We start from the raw sequence: 19,138 nt of genomic DNA, 5'->3' as shown, positions 1-19,138 counted from the left end.
GCCCGCGGGGCTGGAGCGTCCTTCATTCCCCATCAGCCACTGCTTTCTTTTGAAGAAAAAGACTGACTGACTGACTGACTGGCTGTCGGAGGAGCAGAGATCTCGCATCGGCTTCGGGGAGGCACCAGGCCCCCGCGCACATCCATCTGTGATCGCCAGGCCGGTCAGCATCAAGCCTGGAGCCCTGTACCCGCTGTCCCTTGGCGCTCTGGCGCTGCACCGGGGGCCAACGTGGCTCAGCCTGGTCACCGAGCTCAAACCCTCTGTAGATCAGCCTCCGTCCGGGGCCAGCGACTCCTCCCCACCCCCGCCCACGGTCCCCCAGACCACTAGGACAAACTCCTCCTGGGAGGCCTGTCCCGCTGCCACCGCCAGGACTGGGACTCTGCTGCATGGCCAGCGCCTGGACGAGGGGGAAGACGTGGGGCTCCTGCTCTCGTTCAGCACGTCGACCGAGCGCCGACCCTGTGCCAGGCGCCGTCCCAGGAATGCGGAAGTCCACGGCAGTCAATGCAGGAGCCTAGCGACAGCACGCCGCCTGCCCCGACACCTTGCCCGTCTGGGTCTCTCAGGCTGTCCAAGTGCCCCAGCAGCACCTGGCCGCGCGACCCCGTAGGAGGATAACGAGACAGACGAAGGCTGTGGTGGGCGGGACTGCTTTACTAATGGTGACCCACGTCCGCACTGTGCATCTCAGATGTAAATGGTATGTACAGGCCACGGACAGACCGGGGCAGGATTCCAGTCACGGCTGCGTTAAGGCTGCGGCTGCGTCCTTACACCCTCCAGCTGTACAACAGGAACGCGTTCTGCTGCCTCTGACGGAGCAGAACACGGCACGGACGACCGCACAGATGAACGTCACACTGGAAACACGGAGAACCGAGAGGGAAGCACTAGCACGTCTACACCCCAGTGCACGCGGGGCCGAGGGTGACACGCGGGGCCGGGGAGGCGCCTCCTTCACGGGGCTCCTGGCTCTCATGGCTGCCGCTCCGCCCCATCAGGGCTTCCCGCTCTGCTGCTTCTGCTTAGCTGCCCTCTGGGGCTGCTCTTCTCAGCTCCTGCTGGTAGGAGGACAAGACCTGCGCCCAGGGAGGAGGCAGTTCCCGTCACACAGCGAACATCAACGGGCCTGCCTGCCTTCTCCCGCGAGCGTCTTCCTTCAATGGCTCCGACAGCTCGGCCCTGGCAGAGGGGCACAGAAATACTGCGCGCCTGGAGGCCTCGGGGCTGCACCTGCACCGCAGGGAGGTGACTCAGGGCGCGCAGCTCGCGCACAGGCAGACGCTCTTGTGGAGGGCTGGTGCCTGGAGGACGCGCCGCGTCAGCCCCGCACCCGTCACGGCCACACGCGGCTCTGCCACAGCACGGCCCAGCGCCCTGTGTCCACTGCTCCTGCTCCTTGGAAAGGAGAGGGGGCTTCCCTCCGACCAGGTGGGATGAGGAAGTGAACCACTGGCCACGGTGTGGTTGCCCTTCCCTGGCCCAGCCTCGTGGCCAGCGTCTTGTCCTCTTGACCGTGGTGTGGAGAGGCAGTGACCGTGAGCACCGTCGTATTGACCCGTCAGTGGCTTCTCCAGACAGCTCAGCGGCCATCACATCCCTGCCTGTCCCCCCTGCGGCTCGGGGAGCACGGGAAGCCCGTCCAGTGGCCCCAGCAGCGCCGGCCCGGAGGGCTCTGCTCTTTCTAGGCGTGGGGAGGTCGTGGCAAACGCTTCGCAGAGTGACCCACACTCAAAGTCGAGGGGAGCGACCCACCCCCGATGCCAGCCCGAGGCCTCCCCAGGGAAGTCACCCAGCGGCCCTTCCATGCAGGGCAGTTCATTCTAAGGCACTGCGTTTGGAGGACAAGCGAGCGAGGTCAAGGGCACTAGAGCCGCAGCCTGGGGGGGACACAGCCTGGAACAGACCAGGGCAGCAGCTCTGGTGACAACCGCCTGGCTCCAGAGTGCGGCGTGTCCGGTTCGTGCGTCCGTGTGTTAGCGTGAGCTCCCCCCTGCGACCTGAACACCCTTTCCTTTGACAAAAGCAGTGCCCGCTGCGGAGCGCCGTCCCCATGTCCAGTGTGCGTGCAGTGCCGGGATGCCACAGGCTGCCGCCTCCCTGCCTGGGAGCAGGGCTGCAGCCACGCGGTGGCGCCTGCCGTCTAGGGAAACAAGCGACAGCTCCTCTCTGGAGGAGACGGGGTTTTCTAGGAGCACTGAGCCGTCCTGGACGGGGGCAGGGTCGAGACCTAAGTTTCGCTTGGCCGTACCACAGGGCCCGCGCTGCCTCCCCGCTCAGGGACTCGGCTACTTCCTGGAGTTGGACCTGAGCCCGAACAAGGCGATGATGTCCATCATTGCCTGCTTCACGTGCCTCCCAAAGCGGTGAGAATCCTGCGACAGAAAACGAGACTCGTGAAACGCGGGCCCCCAGCGTTTCCAGTCCTTGTACATGGAATCTGACAAGGAGTTCAATTAAAAACGTCTTTGAGGCCGGCGCCGCGGCTCACTAGGCTAATCCTCCGCCTTGTGGCGCCGGCACACCGGGTTCTAGTCCCGGTCGGGGCGCCGGATTCTGTCCCGGTTGCCCCTCTTCCAGGCCAGCCCTCTGCTGTGGCCCGGGAGTGCAGTGGAGGATGGCCCAGGTGCTTGGGCCCTGCACCCCATGGGAGACCAGGAGAAGCACCTGGCTCCTGCCATCGGATCAGCGTGGTGCGCCGGCCGCAGCGCGCCGGCCGCGGCGGCCATTGGAGGGTGAACCAACGGCAAGGGAAGACCTTTCTCTCTGTCTCTCTCTCTCTCTGTCCACTCTGTCAAAAAAAAAAGTCTTTGTGCCAACTCTAAGCTTTGATCTTGTGGCTTCGGCATTATCCTAGCCATGTTCTAGGGAAGCGTCACAGTCCCTGGACGCGTGACTGTTCCCACCTGAGGCTAAACACTGCGTCAACACTGTCGGCAAAGGAGCGCCCGTTCTGCCGGCTCCAGCGTCCCTGGCGGTGCCTGGCAGGATGAGGGTGCCGGGCCTGGAGCGCTCACTGCGCCTGAGATCCACACGGCCCCGCTGCACCATGCGGGCATGTTTTGTTTTCAAAAAAAAAAAAAAGGTTTTATTTATTCGCGAGGCAGAGGGAGAGAGGGAGCTCCCATCCGCTAGTTCGTTCCCCCGATGCCCACGCCGGCTGGGGCTGGGCCAGGTGGAAGCCGGGAGCTGGACCAGAGGCTCAGGAGCAGAGCTGGGGCCTCCAGTACGGGACTCAGGTGTCCTGACAAGGGCCTGCCCGTGTGTGGCCTCCGAGTCCAGCCCCCTGGGCGCCCCTTCCACCCGCCCCCACTCAGACTGCAAACCAGTGGCCCCAGCGACGGGACCTGCGTCAAACCAGGTTTCTTTAAAACTGCGCAGTGAGAACTTTGAAGTTCACGCATTTGCAATGTAAGCACAGAACAGCAGGTAACTGGACTGGCACATTCTCTCGACCATAGATGCCCACCCCAGGAGGAAGAGGGAGAAAGAGCTCCTCTTCAGGAGACCAGCTCTTACCGTCTCGGGGCTGGAGAACTTGGAGGAAATGTGGAAATTGATGAAGTTCTCTCCCACGATAATGTATGACACACCATAGCCGTCATCCGCAACCTACGGGACACAGTGCTCGAGTGCGCCGCAGGGGAGCGGCCGACGTGAGGACGGGAGCCCGCCCTCAGCACGCGCATACGGAACATGCCCATTCCCTGACAACCGTGCCCACGTAGGAAGCCGGGGCGCCCGGAACCCAGGCGGGCTGCAGAGGGTGGGGGTGGGGCAGGCCTTGTCCCGCCTCCTGCCGCCCACACCTGCTGCACTCACCGGCCCGAAGCCCCCTCCGCTGGACAGGTGGTCCGGGTTCTTGTCAAAGTCGAAGAGCTCCACCTGCTGCTGCGGGGTCTGGCTTGTGGACAACCTCCAGGGCTCAGCCAACACCTGCAGCGAGAAACGGGGGTGCGTTCCGGCGACGCGCGTCCGAATCCCGCCTCCTGGGGGCCTGCGGAGCCCTGGGGAGCGAGGCAGGGCTGCTGGCCTGCTGCCGGCTTCACACGTTAGAGGTGCTGACGGCTGTCACAGCAGACGGAGGCACTCAGCATGTGGCTCCCCAGGGCAACTAAAGCTCACGTCCGCACCATGCGGGATTCTATTAACTGAAACAGCATGAGGGGGAAACACGGACATCCAGTCCTTGTCACGGATGTCTGACGGCTTCAGAGTGTGCAGAATCACGGTAACTGCTGGAGAAGCAGCAGGACAGCCGCACGCCTGAGGCGACGCCAGCCTCCGGCTCTGACACACGGGGTGGCGCAATGCGGGGAAGTGCCTGGGGTGCGGCCATGAATCAGGGGCTGAGCCTGCCAGCAGACACCTCCAGGGGCTGACGACAAGCGGCGCCCGCGCTGCAGACGCACGTCCCGCCCCGCAGCCCACACCCCCGTTTCCAGGCGCCAGGCGGCAGGCCTGCACTCGTGCTAAGCCCACCAGTGGACGAGGGAGCCGCCCCGGGAAGCAGCCTCACCTCCTTCAGGAACGGGGACTCGACCGCGAGGTACTTGGACACCACGTAGAGGCAGAAGAGGTGCCGGTCGATCCCGGCGCCGGTCATGGCGAGGCGGTACAGGTGCTGGTGCTTCTCAGACGCCAGCCTGAACAGGCGGAGCCTCTGTTCCACCTGCGCGGCAAAGGGGGCCCGCACGGTCAGCCAGGCCACGTGGCCGACGTTCCCGGGGAAGGGGGCAGCCGCTTGCTGGGCAGGGGTGCAGGCACCTGGGGCCTCCTGACGTCACACAGGGGGCGGCTGCCCCTGCCCAGACTGGCGCCTGCAATGGAGGGGGGGGTCTCCACACAGAGGGGCAGGTCTCTGGGGAAGCACGCCAGGGCCGCTGTGTGCCTGCCGGCCCTGCGTCAGTTCATCCGACACACACGCGGTCACACAGCGGGTGGCAGAGCGCACGCTGCCCCGGCTCCCGGTCTGCACGCGGAGTTCTGTCCTCTCGCTCACGACCGCGTCACCCTGGGCCGTGACCGCCCCTGCGGAGAGGTCTGGCCCAGGAGGCTCCTAGAGCTGGGCTTCCGGGCCTCTGAAATCGCCCTGAGTGGCTGCTCCAGGTTCTCCGGGCTCGGTGCTGGAATCGCACCAGGGTGCGCGGTGCCCTCAGGGGCGGTCTGTGGCCGCCTGGCCCCTGTGCCCACCTGCTCCTCAAGGCTGTCTTTGGAAAGCCACACCAGAGCCGCCAGCCACGACACTGCTGACCTCTTCCAGCGGAACAGGGAGCCTCTCCTGACCAGAGTGCCCCACGGAAGAGACCCTGCCCGGGGGGGGGGGGGGGTCGGGGGCCCAGGCACGAGCGGACCTCTGCCACGTACTAGGGGCGTGGCCAGCAGTCCGCCGGCCTTCCTCTGAGTCTGTTTCTTCCTCCATGAACGGGAGGTGCTAACACATCACAGGCTGGCGCTGGGATTTCAACAGGCAGCATGCAGAAGCCCCTCGCCTGAGCCTGGCACCCACGGCCCCGCGGTGGCAACAGCCTGCCGAGGCCAGGAGGAAGGCTGCTGCGTGGGCCACTCTTCCTCACCCTCACGCCGACCGCTCCACTGCTCTGCAGCCTCTCCCTGCTGTCGCTCTGTCCCGTGTGTCCTGTCCGGTTCTATTTAAAGACTTGTAGCAAGGACAAGCTGATTTCCAGAAACCCAGTTCAAAACACTGCTCTGCGCCAGCGCTGCGAATCACTAGGCTAATCCTCCGCCTGCGGCGCCGGCACCCCGGGTTCTAGTCCTGGTCGGGGCACTGGATTCTGTCCCGGTTGCCCCTCTTCCAGTCCAGCTCTCTGCTGTGGCCAGGGAGTGCAGTGGAGGATGGCCCAAGTGCTTGGGCCCTGCACCCCATGGGAGACCAGGAGAAGCACCTGGCTCCTGCCTTCGGACAGGCACGGTGCGCCGGCTGCAGCGCACTGGCCGTGGCAGCCATTGGAGGGTGAACCAACAGCAAAGGAAGACCTTTCTCTCTGTCTCTCTCTCTCTATCCACTCTGTCAAAAACAAACAAACAAACAAACAAACAACAACAAAAAAAAACACTGCTCTGTGTGCCATGTCCCTGTCTGTTACACTGATCTCTGTCCTGTCCCTCCTGTGTTACACTGATCTCTGTCCTGTCCCCCTGTGTTACACTGATGTCTGTCCTGTCCCCCTGTGTTACACTGACCTCTGTCCTGTCCCCCTGTGTTACACTGATCTCTGTCCTGTCCCCCTGTGTTACACTGACGTCTGTCCTGTCCCCCTGTGTTACACTGACCTCTGTCCTGTCCCCCTGTGTTACACTGATCTCTGTCCTGTCCCCCTGTGTTACACTGACCTCTGTCCTGTCCCCCTGTGTTACACTGATCTCTGTCCTGTCCCCCTGTGTTACACTGACCTCTGTCCTGTCCTCCTGTGTTACACTGATCTCTGTCCTGTCCCCCTGTGTTACACTGATCTCTGTCCTGTCCCCCCTGTGTTACACTGACGTCTGTCCTGTCCCCCTGTGTTACACTGATGTCTGCCCTGTCCCCCTGTGTTACACTGATCTCTGTCCTGTCCCTCCTGTGTTACACTGATCTCTGTCCTGTCCGTGCTATTCGCTGTCAAGGGTGGAGGGAAGTTGATGCGGGGGGAGGAGGGGTCATGATGAAGGCACAGGGGCCGCACCGCTCCCCCACAGCCCTCAGGAGAGGCAGGGAGGCCTGTGTGTTACCGTCTGGGTGGGGTCCGCCATGGCCAGCACGAAGTTGCAGGACTCGGTGGTGCAGGAGCGCACGGTCTCCGTCCTCCCCTCCCGGAAGAGCCGGGTCATGGAGGCCTCGTAGGTGAGGCAGAACTTGCCCATGTCCTGGGGAAGGAAGAGGACGTCAGTACAGGGCCAGGCAGGCGGACAGGGCTGAGGCAGAGGGTGACTGGCTGGGCTGGCGAGGGGCTGGGAACTGCACCGTGGGCTTTTGTTGTCGTCCGTTCTGACCCACGGCTGTCACGGGGCAGCACACGGGGTGACATCTGCGTCCAGACAGGCTGGGTGGGGGTCAGCACCTGGCCGACCCAGCTCGAATCGCTGTCACTACCCTGTCAGGAGGACGGGTCGCAGCCCTGTCCCCGGAGCAAACTCTCTCCCTGGGGGCAGTCCTGCTTGCACGGTGACCTCTCGGCCCGCGGCGGACCTCAGAGACCATCGCGCTGAAAAGTTCCTCCTGCCTGGTGACACTGCGGCCACCGTGACAAGGCGGCACGACACGGGCTCACCGCGCCACTGCCGGGCCTGTAACGGTCAGCGCACTCGACCACAGGCTGTTCTTAACCCGGCTCAGGATAACAAACCGTGCATTCCAGTTTTTACCGATCACGGGACGCCTCCCACCATTAGCGTGGCCTCTCCCAGCTTACGAGAAAAAGCGAGGCCGGCACGTGGCGTGGCAGCCAAGAGGTCACTCGGCACACGCACACTAGTGGGAGTGTCTGCTCCCTGCTTTCCAATCCAGCTCCTGCTATCTTGCGCCCGGGAAGGCGACAGATGATGACGGCTCAAGCGGCACAGCTCTGCTCCCGCACGTGTGGGGACCTGGACCGAGTTCTGTGCTCCTGGCTTAGGCCTGGCCCAGCCCGGGCTCTCAGACAGGAGGGTGCCTGGAGCTCACCACCAACCCCTGCACCAACGGCCTGCGCTGGGGTCAGGATGGCGACAGGAGCACTTTAGCCGGACAGCCACATCGCCTCGTGCGTTTCCTGCTGTGCCGTCCGTCCGTCCACAGAGGGAGCCTCCTGTGCGTCCCACAGGACTGTGAACCCCGTGTCAGAGACGAACACGCCGGCGTCTGGGAGGCGGGCCCAGGGCGAGGGGCTGAGGTCCCGGGTGGGGGCATGCCCTCGGAAAGTGCTTCTCCACACAGGGTCGCTATAACTGTCCAAGTCACGTCCCCTCCTGGCCTCCCCACAGGCTCCACCACGGCTGTCGGCCGCCGTCCTGAGGCCGCCCAGTCTTAGACTTGAGCTGCAGGGCCGTGCAGAACCAGAGCCAGAGCAGGCCCACGGTCACCGTCTGCACGCCACCCCTAAGGCACTGACGTGCACACACTGCTTTACGGCTGAACGTCTCCCACGACGCACCACCGGCACCGCACGGCAGCCGCACAGTATTCCTCCATGTGACTCACACTGCTTCGCGGCTAAGCAAGCAGCGCAAACACACCTTGCATGGACCTGTCGTCTTATGGATGCTTGTCTCTCAAGATTTCATTGAAGGCAGCGAGCAGCAGAGAGAAGGGGAAGGAAGGAAGGAGGGAGGGAGGGAGGGAGGGAGGGAGGGAGGGAGGGAGGGAGGGAGAGGGCGAGCGCCCCTCCCCTGGTTCACTCCCCAAATGCCCGCCAGAGCCAGGCCCAGGCCACCTTCCGCTGCCTTCACAGACGCCATCAGCCGGGAGCTGGATCAGACGTGGGGCAGCCGGGACTCAAACTGGCGCTCCAACAGGGGTGCACCCATCGCGAACTGGGGCTCCACCCTCTGCCCCGCAGCCCCGGCCCGAGTGCGCTGCCCAGTCGAGTGCGCTGCCCAGTCGGGGCTGAGTCCGCGTGTTCGTCTCCTGAATGAACGCGGCTGTCCCCCTGCCCCGTGAAGCCGTGGGCTGCAGGGGGTGCTCTCGTGTCCCTACAGTGACATCCCCGGTAAGCAGAGCTGCTAACAGCGGCAGGTGGCCCGTCCTCACGATGTAAGGAAACAGCCCAGTGCCTGGGCGCTCGTCTGCACGCCTGCTGTGTGTCTCTGTCCTGGAGGTGTGACTTAGGGGCTCTGCTCTCCTGACACCGAACCGTTGTCCCAGCCCTGATGGTACACACGGGGTCCAACGGCACACACAGGGTCCGATGGCACACACGGGGTCTGACGGCACACACGGGGTCTGACGGCACACACGGGGTCCGACTGCAGGAAGCTGGGTTCCAGCTGTCAGGGATTTACGTGGGGTCCACGCACCTACACGCACGAGTTAAACAGTCTTTCTTTTCCAGGTGTCGCTGCAGATTCTGGAACTGCCTTCCTGGTTCCAACCTGGACTTGGCTGTGACCACCGATTCTAAACGCATCCCAGCTTACTGGACAGTTCATGCAAGTCACCTTTCACTTGTCTGCAGAGCCTATTTTCTGTGCTTCACCTCGGCACTTCTGCAATTCACCCCACCTCTCTGCACCTCACTTTCCACACCTGTGAAATGGGATCGAACACTCCCAGGCGAGAGACTGAAGCAAGAGGGGTGTGAGCCACACAGAGCAGCAGAAGGCACACAACAGAACAAGGGGCCGGCACTGTGGCATAGCGGGTAAAGCCACTGCCTGCAGTGCCGGCATCCCATATGGGCACTGGTTCAAGTCCCGGCTGCTCCACTTCTGATCCAGCTCTCTGCTATGGCCTGGGAAAGCAGTAGAGGATGACCCAAGTCCTTGGGCCCCTGCACCCACGTGGGAGACCCAGAAGAAGCTCCTGGCTCCTGGCTTCAGATCGGTGCAGCTTCGGCCACTGTGGCCAATTGGGGAGTGAACCAGTAGATGGAAGACCTCTCTCCCTCTCTCTCTCTCTCTCTCTCTCTGCCTCTCCTTCTCTCTCTGTGTAACTCTGACTTCCAAATAAATAAATAAATCTTTAAAAAAAAAAACAAAAAACAAAACAAGCACAGCCCAGCTGTGGCCACGGGGACACCACACGCATGGCCACGGGGACACCACGTGCGCCACAGGTGCACAGCACTGAGGTTCCAAAATCAGGCTTCCCGTGGAGAAATGGGGCACATCCTGAGCCAACGCCACACAGACTTCGGTTCCCCGAAACAGGAAGTCTCACTGACGTCCTAGGCGCAGGCCGCTACTGTGACAGGGCTGTCACATGCAAGCCCAGAGCGGCCAGTGCACAGAGAAAGGACACGGGAAGAATTCCGGGGAGACAGGGCCCGGGTCCAGCCAGGGCACCCGACAAGCTGGCGGTGTCCCCACTTGTGGACGAGGACGGCAGAGGTCAGAGCCGTCACGTCATCTGCCCTGAGCGCCAGGGGCCTGTCTCGAGGTCCCTCCCCACCCTGCTTCCAGCTCCGGACCCCCCCCTCCTGTGCCACGCCGGACCACCACCCCTCAGGGCTGCTGCTGTCCTAGCCGCCGGGGCAAAGCAGACCCCGTTCGCCCTACACGCCCGCACAGAGCCAGGAGCGCTGTGCTGTGGGAGCCCGGGGTCGGGCCTTCCACGCCCACTGGACAGCCAGCCTTGGGCGTGTGCGCGGGGCCGCCAGAGTGCTCGCTGCCCAGAGCCGGCTCGTGGCCTCACCCTGTAGTGAGCGAGCTGGAGCGCAAGCTGTACGAAGGCGTCCGGGCTTGTCCGGCACTTCTTGATCAGCCCTTTGCCGAAGCTGTCGAACGGGAAGGAGTGGAGGTCCACGTCGTGTGCCAGGAGCGCCGCGCTGCTCAAGGACGTCTCTATCACCTCTTGACACTGAGAGGAGAGACAGGCGTCACTCGGGGGAGGAGCGACTGACGGGAGAGGAAGACGACCGCAGCCACCAAGTCGCCCCTGCAAACCTCAGGCCTGCGCTGGGTGCCCCCAGGGAGGTCATCCAGAAGCCCCAGGAAGTCACCGGCACAGAGCCCCGCCCTGGCGCAGTGGGGACACCAGCAGAGGCTCCGCGGCCGGCCGCTGGTTTCCAGTGAGATCCCAGAAGGCTTTGCTTTCTGGAGCTCACCGTGGCAACACCCCAGGGATCCCGGTTAAAAACCAAACAAAGGGGCGACGGCATGACGGAGCAGCATTCACCTCCGAGAGTGGGCTCCCACAGCCCCTCCCCCCTCCCGCAGGGCACGCTGACAGTGGGGGGGGGGGGGCTGCGGGAACAGGGGTGCGGGCAGCCTCTGTACCTTGCACCCCTCCTTACGGTAAACCTGAAACTGCTCCAGGAAACGCAGCCTGGCTCGCTACCCGGCCCTAAGGGTGAGTGCTCCTGCACAGGTTAGCTCTCCGCAGACCAGATCTGAGCACACACCTGCCCTGGGGTCGCAGGAGGAGCAGGCGGAACCAGGCAAGACAGGCAAGAGAGGCGGGACTACCGCACTGCCCGGAAAACTTCCTCGCGGGCCGCCGGGCTGCGCTGGCACGAGCTGGCACTGGGACTTGCAGCGCGAACCCTCTTCCCCAGAGGGATCCTGAGGAGGGGGCTGAGCTGTGGCAGGAAGTGAGCTGTCCTCACCCCAGAACTTCACTTCCCGCATTTCAACTCTAAGCTGCAGGTGTTTGACTTCTCTGTCGCGCCCCGCCCAGCGCAAGGGGCACTGCGCCAGTACTGTCCAGGTGCTTCTATGTGGCAGGAGCGTCCGTTACCGAGGCTGCCGGAGCCATGGCAGCAGCGTGGCCCAGTCCGCGTCCCCGGCCCCAGGGACAACACTCGGAAGACCCAGCTGTGAGAGCCGACTCCGTCTCCCAGCACAGGCACACCACCACGGCTCCATGCCCTGGACTCACCTCCTCCGGGATGTCCCACTGCAGCCTGGTGGGGTACGCAATGCCGGGGTTGGTGTCCCCCTTGCAGTGTCCATCCTCCGCGTAGCCCAGCTGGAAGCAGTCGGTGGCCATGACGTACTGTCAGAAACAAGAACAATGAGCCCGGAAGCCAGACAACACAGCTAACGACGTAGCTGGAAACAAGCTGACGTCCCCAGGGAGCCAGCGCACACGGCACTTCTGTCCTCTGCAGACCCTGACGAGGTGGGACTCAGCTCCGCTCCGGAGGAGAGAGATGACACGGGAGGGTCAGCACCTGGCTGAAGACCACACGACTCGCGAGACGCACAGCCAGGATGCACGCTCAAAGTGTTAGCCGCAAACTCACAACAGGAAGCCCCGGGGCCCGGCTCCAGGCCAGGGTCCCTGGTGCTGCCACGCCCTTGACTTTCCTGTGTCACCTGTGTGGTACTAACTGCCACGCCCACGTGGGGACAGCAGACAATGGCCACGGGGACGCAGGCCCAGACAGAGCAGGGGCTCTCCTCCACTGGCGGAAACCTAAGCCGACTCCTAGGACAGGGCTCCCGGGGCACCTGAGCAGCGCCGTGAGAGGGCGGGACACGCAGCCCGCCCTCGGCCCTATGCAGGCCCTTGTGGATTCTGAAGTCTCGGGACACTCAGGACGCTTGTCCAGGGCCGGCGCCTGGCCCAGCAGTGCAGACAGCACTGGAGACCCCACACCGGAGGCAGAGCCGCGCTCAAGTCCTGGCTCTGCTCTGACTCCCGCTTCCTGCTGTGTGCACACTGGGAGGCAGTGCCTGGGCTCCCGCCACTCCCACAGGAGACCTGGATGGAGCTCCTGGTTCCTGGCTTGGGTCTGGCACAGCCCTGGCTATTGTGGTCATTTGGGGAGTAACCCAGCAGACAGAAGATATCTCTATTGTATTTCTTTAAAAGAAAAAATAGTTAAGAGATCAACAGATGCGGGGCTGGTGCAGTGGCGTAGCAGTTGAAGCCACTGCCTACAACGCCAGCACCCCATATGGGCACCGGTTTGAGACCCAGCTGCTCTATTTCCAACCCAGCTCTCTGCTAATGTGTCTGGGAAGGCAGTGAAAGACGGCCCAAGAGCTTGGGCCCCTGCACCCACGTGGGAGACCCAGAACAGGCTCCGGGCTCCCAGCTTCAGCCTGGCCCAGCCCCTGGCCATCGCAGCCATCTGGGGAGGGAACCAGAGGATGGATGGACCTCTGTCTCTCTCTTTCTGTAACTCTCCCTTTCAAATAAATACGTAAATCTTTTCAAAAAAAAGATATTAACATTTAAAAAGTCTTACTTGAAAGGCAGAGACGGAGACCATCTCCTATCTGCTGGTTCATGCCCCAAACACACATCAGCAGCTGGGGCTGTGCCGGGAAGAAACGAGGCTGGGAACACCATCCAGGTGTCCCACGCGGGCGGCAGAGACTCAGCCGAACCATCACCTACTGCGTCCCCGGGAGCAACTGACCGGCGCAGGACTGGAAGCAGGGCTGGGACTTCGCCCAGGCACTCTGATCCAGGCTACGAGCGCGCCGGGCAGCCTCGCAGCCTGCGCCAGGTCGCACGAGGGATGACGCAGCTGCGGATCTGAGGGCAATCCTGGGGCCCATCCCCCACGGACGTGGGGTGACGGTATTTGCCCAAAGCCAGAGAGCCTGCCCACTGCACACCTGAATGACCCGGGAAGTCCATTTCTGCTGTCTTCTCACCGAAACCCTCATGAGAACGCAACCTAAATGCACACGGCGCACCCCGGTCACGGCATGTGTTGCAAGACGGGCGAACCTTGCGAACATCATGCCAAGTTTAGCTCAACCCCAGAGGCTCCGTGTTGCACAACCCCGTTTCTGGGAAAAGCCCACGCCAGGCTGGGCCAGAGAGAGAGCAGACGAGCGCAGGCGGGGCTGGGCACAAAGGGATGCGGGTGCTCTCTCGGGTGCGTTCACACCACCAGGGGAGAACACTGCCCACCAGAGCACCTGCACCCGTGTGAGGGTGATGCTACGGCACTTGGATTATCACTCGTTTTTTAAAAACAAGGTTTCTTAAAAACTGGCATCCTTGAGCTCTAGAAGTTTCCATTCCATCTAGGGCAGTGAAGAATCAAGACAAGAGGCAGGAGCTGGCAAGCTGCCTGTGGACTTTCAGATCTCAAATCTCACACCCAGGTGCCGGTCTGAGCTGCTCCGCCTCTGATCCGGCTCCCTGCTAATGTGCTTGGCAGCAGCAGTGATGGCCCAGGTAGGGGCGCCTGCCCCCAGGGGGGGGACCTGCCTTCGCCTGAGCTGGGTGGGCACTTAGGGAGTGAACCAGCAGGTCGCAGCTCTCACCGTCGCCCCCTTTCTCTGTCACTCTGCTTTTCAAATAAATAAAGAAGTCCTGCACACGCAGGGAGCAGGTCAGGTGCCGCGCGGCTGGGAGGGAGCCGACTGCTCTGGTCTAGGGCAGAGTGCAGTCTCGGGAGGTGTTGGGGAGAAGACGGCAGCGGACACTGCACGCAGACTAGAGGACACGTGGAGCTACGTGGAGGGCGTGGACGCCCGCAACTCAGGACCGCGGGGCGAGAGCCTCAGCGCTGGCTCTGGAGTGAGGCGTGACCAGACGGCAGCAGCCCACGCCACTGGCGGCGCAGCTGCGGGAAGAGCCTGGCTGAGTCCAGCGTGGAGCCCTGTGGGGGCAGCGTGCCTGCCAACCTAAGGGAACGAAAGGGGGCATGTTGCTCTCTCCCACCATCCGGCACCAGCGTCCTGCGACTGGCCCAGAGCGGCTGCGTGGCAGTGTGCACACAGGTAACAGCCGAGCCAGCTCATGTCTGTGTGCCCAGCCCCAGCCGAGAGGACTGGCTGGGAGAACTGACGGGGGCTGGGTGCTCAGGACTGCGGGAGGCCTGTGTGCCGGCTCTGTGGAAACACTGTGGCTGCGTGGGAGGACCCAGGGTGTGGCCGGGCCTCTGGGCAGTCACTGTGGGCGGCTCCCCACGCTCAGGGCTCCCTGATTCCCTAATGAGGGTCACTGCTGTGGGATCCTGTGTGTGGCTCCTGTGGCAGCGTGGGCGAATACTGCACCCACTGGGGCTGGTGCCCAGGCACTGGTCTCCTTTGAGGAGAGGAGGTTAGCATGAGAATACGCCGACAGAAGAGAACATACCTCCCCACCGATAAAAAAAAGAGAGATTCACCACATCCGACTTGGAGGTCACTTCGGACACGCCCCTCACCCTGTGGCACTGAGCAGAGCCCCTTAGCCGCACCCAGCACACCTCTGGTCATTCACTCAAAGAGCGGGCGTTCCACTAAGTCAGAGGCTTAGTCCAAAGACAAAAGCCACCACAGGGGGACAAACACCAACGAGTCTCCCCACAAATGCCTAATAATAAACAGCAATTCCAGAGACAAGAATAAGGAAGACAACATGACGCCCCAAAAGAACACAACACTTCAGTGCTAGGATGTGAAGATGAAGAGACTGATGAAATCCCAGAAACAGAACTTAAAAAACGGACTGCAGGATTACTTAGAAGTAGTCAGAAACAAATTCATGAGCCAAGGAAATCTGTACATGACAGGAATGCAAAATTTTCACATAAAGTTGAGATTTTAAAGAGAAATCAAAATGAAATATTAGAAATGAAGAACTCAACAAATAAAAAATGCAGTGGAAAGTCTTACCAACAGACTCAGTGAGACAGAAGAAAGAATATTCAAGTTAGAAGACAAATATCCGAGGCTGGTGCCGCGGCTCACTAGGCTAATCCTCCACCTCGCAGCGCTGGCACACCGGGTTCTAGTCCCGGTCAGGGCAACGGATTCTGTCCCGGTTGCCCCTCTTCCAGGCCAGCTCTCTGCCGTGGCCAGGGAGTGCAGTGGAGGATGGCCCAGGTGCTTGGGCCCTGCACCCCATGGGAGACCAGGAAAAGCACCTGGCTCCTGGCTCCTGCCATCGATCAGCGCGGTGCGCCGGCCGCGGCGGCCATTGGAGGGTGAACCAACAGCAAAGGAAGACCTTCTCTCTCACTGTCCACTCTGCCTGTCAAAAAAAAAAAAAAAAGAATGAAAATGATGCTTTAGGGGCCAGCATTGTGCATACCAGGTTAAGCTTCCGCCTGCAATGCCAGCATCCCATGTAGGTGCTGGTTCAAGACCTGGCTGCCTCACTTCCAGTTCAGCTCCCTGCTTGTGTGCCTGGGAGAGCAGTGTAGGAGGGCCCGAGTGCCGGGACCCCTGCACCCGCGTGGGAGACTGGGAAGCAGCTCTGGTTCCTAGCTTTTTCCTGGCCCAGACCCAGCCTTTGCAGCCAGCTGGGGAGTGAACCAACAGATGGAAAATCTGTCTCTTTCTTCCTCTGTAACTCTTTCAAATAAATAAAAAAATAAATTAAAAAAAAAAAAAGTCAGAGAGAGAGAGGGTGATAGAGAGACAGAGATCTTCCTCTGCTGGTTCACTCCCCAGATGGCTGCAACAGCCAGTGCTGGGCCAGGCCAAAGCCAGGAGCCAAGAGATTCTTCCAGGTCTCCCACGTGGTTGGCAGGTGCCCCAGCACCTGGGCCATCTTCCTCTGCTTGTCCCAGGCCATTAGTAGGGAGTTGGATTAGAAGTGGAGCAGCCAGGACTTGAACCAGCACCCAGTTGGGGATGCCAGTGTGGCAGGTGGCAGCTGTACCTGCTAGGCCATGATGCCAGCCCCCATGTTGCCTTTTAAAAAATTTTTTTTGTTTATTTATTTGAAAGGCAGAAATAGGGAGAGAGAGAAATATTTCCCATCCACTGGTTTCGTTGAAAATGGCCGCCAACACCCTGGGCTAAGCCAAGCCAGGAGCCAGGAGCCTCCTCCAGGTCTCCCACGTGGGTGCAGGGGCCCAAGGACTTGGGGCATCCTCCGCTGCTTTCCCAGGTGCATTAGCAAGGAGCTGGATGGGAAGTGGAGCAGCCGGGACTTAACCAGCACCCAGAAGGGAAGCCGGCATTGCAGGCAGAGGTTTCACCTGCTCCGCCGCAGTGCCGGCCCCCAGGCTGCCTTTTTAGAAGCCAAGATTTTTTTTTTTTTTTTTTTATCTTTTATTTAATGAATATAAATTTCCAAAGTACGACTCATGGGTTACAATGGCTTCCCCCCCCATACCGTCCCTCCCACCAACAACCCTCCCCTTTCCCACTCCCTCTCCCCTTCCATTCACATCAGGATTCATTTTCGATTATCTTAATATACAGAAGATCAGCTTAGTATACATTAAGTAAGGATTTCAACAGTTTGCTCCCACACAGAAACATAAAGTGAAAAATAATAGATGATTTTTTTTAAATGATGATGAAATCAGATCAGACCTATTGTCATGTTTAATCCAAGTGAGAGTCAAGTTGGGAATTGAAAATTTCTTTCTTTTTTTTTTTTTTTTTTTTTTTTTTTTTACAGAAGATCAGTTTAGTGTACATTAAGTAAAGATTTCAGTCGTTTGCACCCCCATAGAAACACAAAGTGAAATATACTGTTTGAGTACTCGTTATAGCATTAAGCCTCAGTGTACAGCACGTTAAGGACCGAGATCCTACATGAGGAGTAAGTGCACAGTGACTCCTGTTGTTGACTTTACCAATTGACACTCCTGTTTATGGCATCAGTAATCTCCCTATGCACCAGTTATGAGTTTCCAAGGCTATGGAAGCCCCTTGAGTTCTCCGACTCTTATCTTGTTTAGACAAGGTCATAGTCAAAGTGGAGGTTCTCTCCTCCCTTCAGAGAAAGGCACCTCCCTCTTTGAAGACCTGTTCTTTCCACTGGGATCTCACTCACAGAGATCTTTTTGCCAGAGTGTCTTGGCTTTCCATGCCTGAAATACTCTCATGGGCTTTTCAGCCAGATCCGAGTGCCTTTAGGGCTGATTCTGAGGCCAGAGTGCTATTTAGGACATCCGCCATTCTATGAGTCTGCTGAGTATCTCACTTCCCACGTTGGATCACTCTCCCCTTTATTTATTCTATCGGTTGGTGTTAGCAGATACTAGACTTGTTTATGTGCTCCCTTTGACTCTTAGTCCTTTCATTATGATCAATTGTGAACTGAAATTGATCACTTGGAGTAGTGAGATGGCATTGGCACATGCCACCTTGATGGGATTGAATTGGAATCCCCTGGTATGTTTCCAACTCTACCAATTGGGGCAAGTCAGCCCGAGCATGTCCCAAATTATACATCTCTTCCCTCTCTTATTCCCACTCTTATGTTTAACAGGGATCACATTTCGGTTAATTTTCAACACTTAAGAATAACTGTGTGATAATTACAGAATTAATAGAAGCCAAGATTTTAACATGCCTGTTTGTATTTGGCCTAAACCTTGGCAGGCAGGAAATGAGAGCATGGGGAGCAGCTGACCAGTCCGTAAGAACCGAGCTTCGACTCTGCCCTGGCCTCCCTGTCCCGAGGGCCAGCGGCCCCTTCCCTGCCCCCGGTCCACAAAGGGCGGAAACTCACAGCTGTGCAGGGACCCTAGGGTACAGGGGACGGGCCATGGACACGCTCGCTCTACTGAAGGGCGTCACGCGGGTTCAGTACGTTCCAACACTCACACCTTGGAGAGGGGCGTGTAGCCCGAGGGTTACAATGCCACCCTGGGGCGCCTGCATCCCACACCTGACTCCGCCCCCCCGCCGGTGTGGACGCCGCGAGGCAGCAGCGCCGGCTCAGGTGATGGGTTGCCCCCCACCCACGGGACAGGACTGCATTCACAGCTCCTCCCTTCATGCACCCAGTTTCCTGGGAAAGCCTCCTGGGGAGAACCCGCGGACGGGAACACCGCGTCTGCCTCTCAGACCAGCAAAGTAAACCACCGGAGAGCTCTAACGGGCAGGCAGGCTGCCACGCCTCCCAAAGCCCGTCGGGCTGCGGACCTGACACCCACGGGAAGCCGCAGGGCCTCACCTCCCAGAGGTGGCCGACGATGGGCGCGTCGGCCCAGGAGTGCTCGGCGTTTATGCCCATCTTGCCGTTCTTGAACACGACGAACGTGAAGGACTTGTCAAACCACCTACGGGATAAGACGCCACAGGAGAGCCATGGGGGAACCGGCACGCGAGCACGTGGCGTATCTAGCGCCATGGGGGAGCCGGCAGGCGAGCACGTGGCGTATCTAGCGCCACGGGGGAGCCGACACACGAACACGTGGGCCCGCACCCACCCCGCCAGCCGGCCCTGTGGCTAAACCTCCGCAGGAGGGGACAAGAGTGGCACAGGACCCAAGCTGGCCCGTCCTGAGCGAGGGCGCAGGACAGACGACCAGAACACGGGCACCCCCGTCCTCAGCAGACCCCGTCGGACCCTGCAGGGGGCAGCCCTCCCTTGGCAGATGAGGAAGAGGAGGCTCCAGGACAGCCACCGTCCTGCGAAGGTCAGGGCCTCACCTGTCGAAACACCTGCCGTGCAGGAGAGACTTGGCGTAGCTGTCCATGGAGGTCTCTGGGTCTTCCTTTCTGTACCCTTGCTCGGTGTCATCTAACGTCACGAAGAACGCCGCTCTCTCGATGGCATCCAGAGACTGCTTGTTCTTCCCACGTCCAAAATAGGCCTTGCGGCACCTGGCCCAGGGCACTCTGCAGAGAG

The 19,138-nt window shown here is 60.6% G+C and overlaps 1 protein-coding gene across 4 annotated transcripts in view; it reads right to left on the bottom strand.

Moving 5' to 3' along the window:
- Positions 1 to 640: 640 nt before the first annotated feature.
- The window catches only part of LOC100350311 (carnitine O-palmitoyltransferase 1, liver isoform), a 56,289-nt gene continuing 37,791 nt past the window's right edge, over positions 641 to 19,138 (bottom strand). For all 4 annotated transcript variants that reach the window (XM_070064757.2, XM_051827878.3, XM_051827876.3 and 1 more), the window contains exons 11-19: positions 18,940 to 19,128; positions 18,461 to 18,566; positions 11,522 to 11,638; positions 10,337 to 10,501; positions 6,739 to 6,873; positions 4,526 to 4,678; positions 3,829 to 3,942; positions 3,526 to 3,618; positions 641 to 2,381 (exon numbers count right to left, since the gene is read on the bottom strand). In XM_070064757.2, the coding sequence (XP_069920858.2) occupies positions 2,295 to 2,381; positions 3,526 to 3,618; positions 3,829 to 3,942; positions 4,526 to 4,678; positions 6,739 to 6,873; positions 10,337 to 10,501; positions 11,522 to 11,638; positions 18,461 to 18,566; positions 18,940 to 19,128 (1,159 nt within the window). In that variant the 3' untranslated portion in view covers positions 641 to 2,294. The remainder of the gene's footprint in view (positions 2,382 to 3,525; positions 3,619 to 3,828; positions 3,943 to 4,525; positions 4,679 to 6,738; positions 6,874 to 10,336; positions 10,502 to 11,521; positions 11,639 to 18,460; positions 18,567 to 18,939; positions 19,129 to 19,138) is intronic.

This window comes from Oryctolagus cuniculus, chromosome 1 (genome assembly GCF_051225735.1).
Source record: "Oryctolagus cuniculus isolate XC-2025 breed Fujian yellow rabbit chromosome 1, ASM5122573v1, whole genome shotgun sequence".
NCBI lineage: Eukaryota > Metazoa > Chordata > Mammalia > Lagomorpha > Leporidae > Oryctolagus > Oryctolagus cuniculus.
Note: the sequence above shows the minus strand (reverse complement) of the source record. Positions and strands in the feature narration are given on the sequence as shown.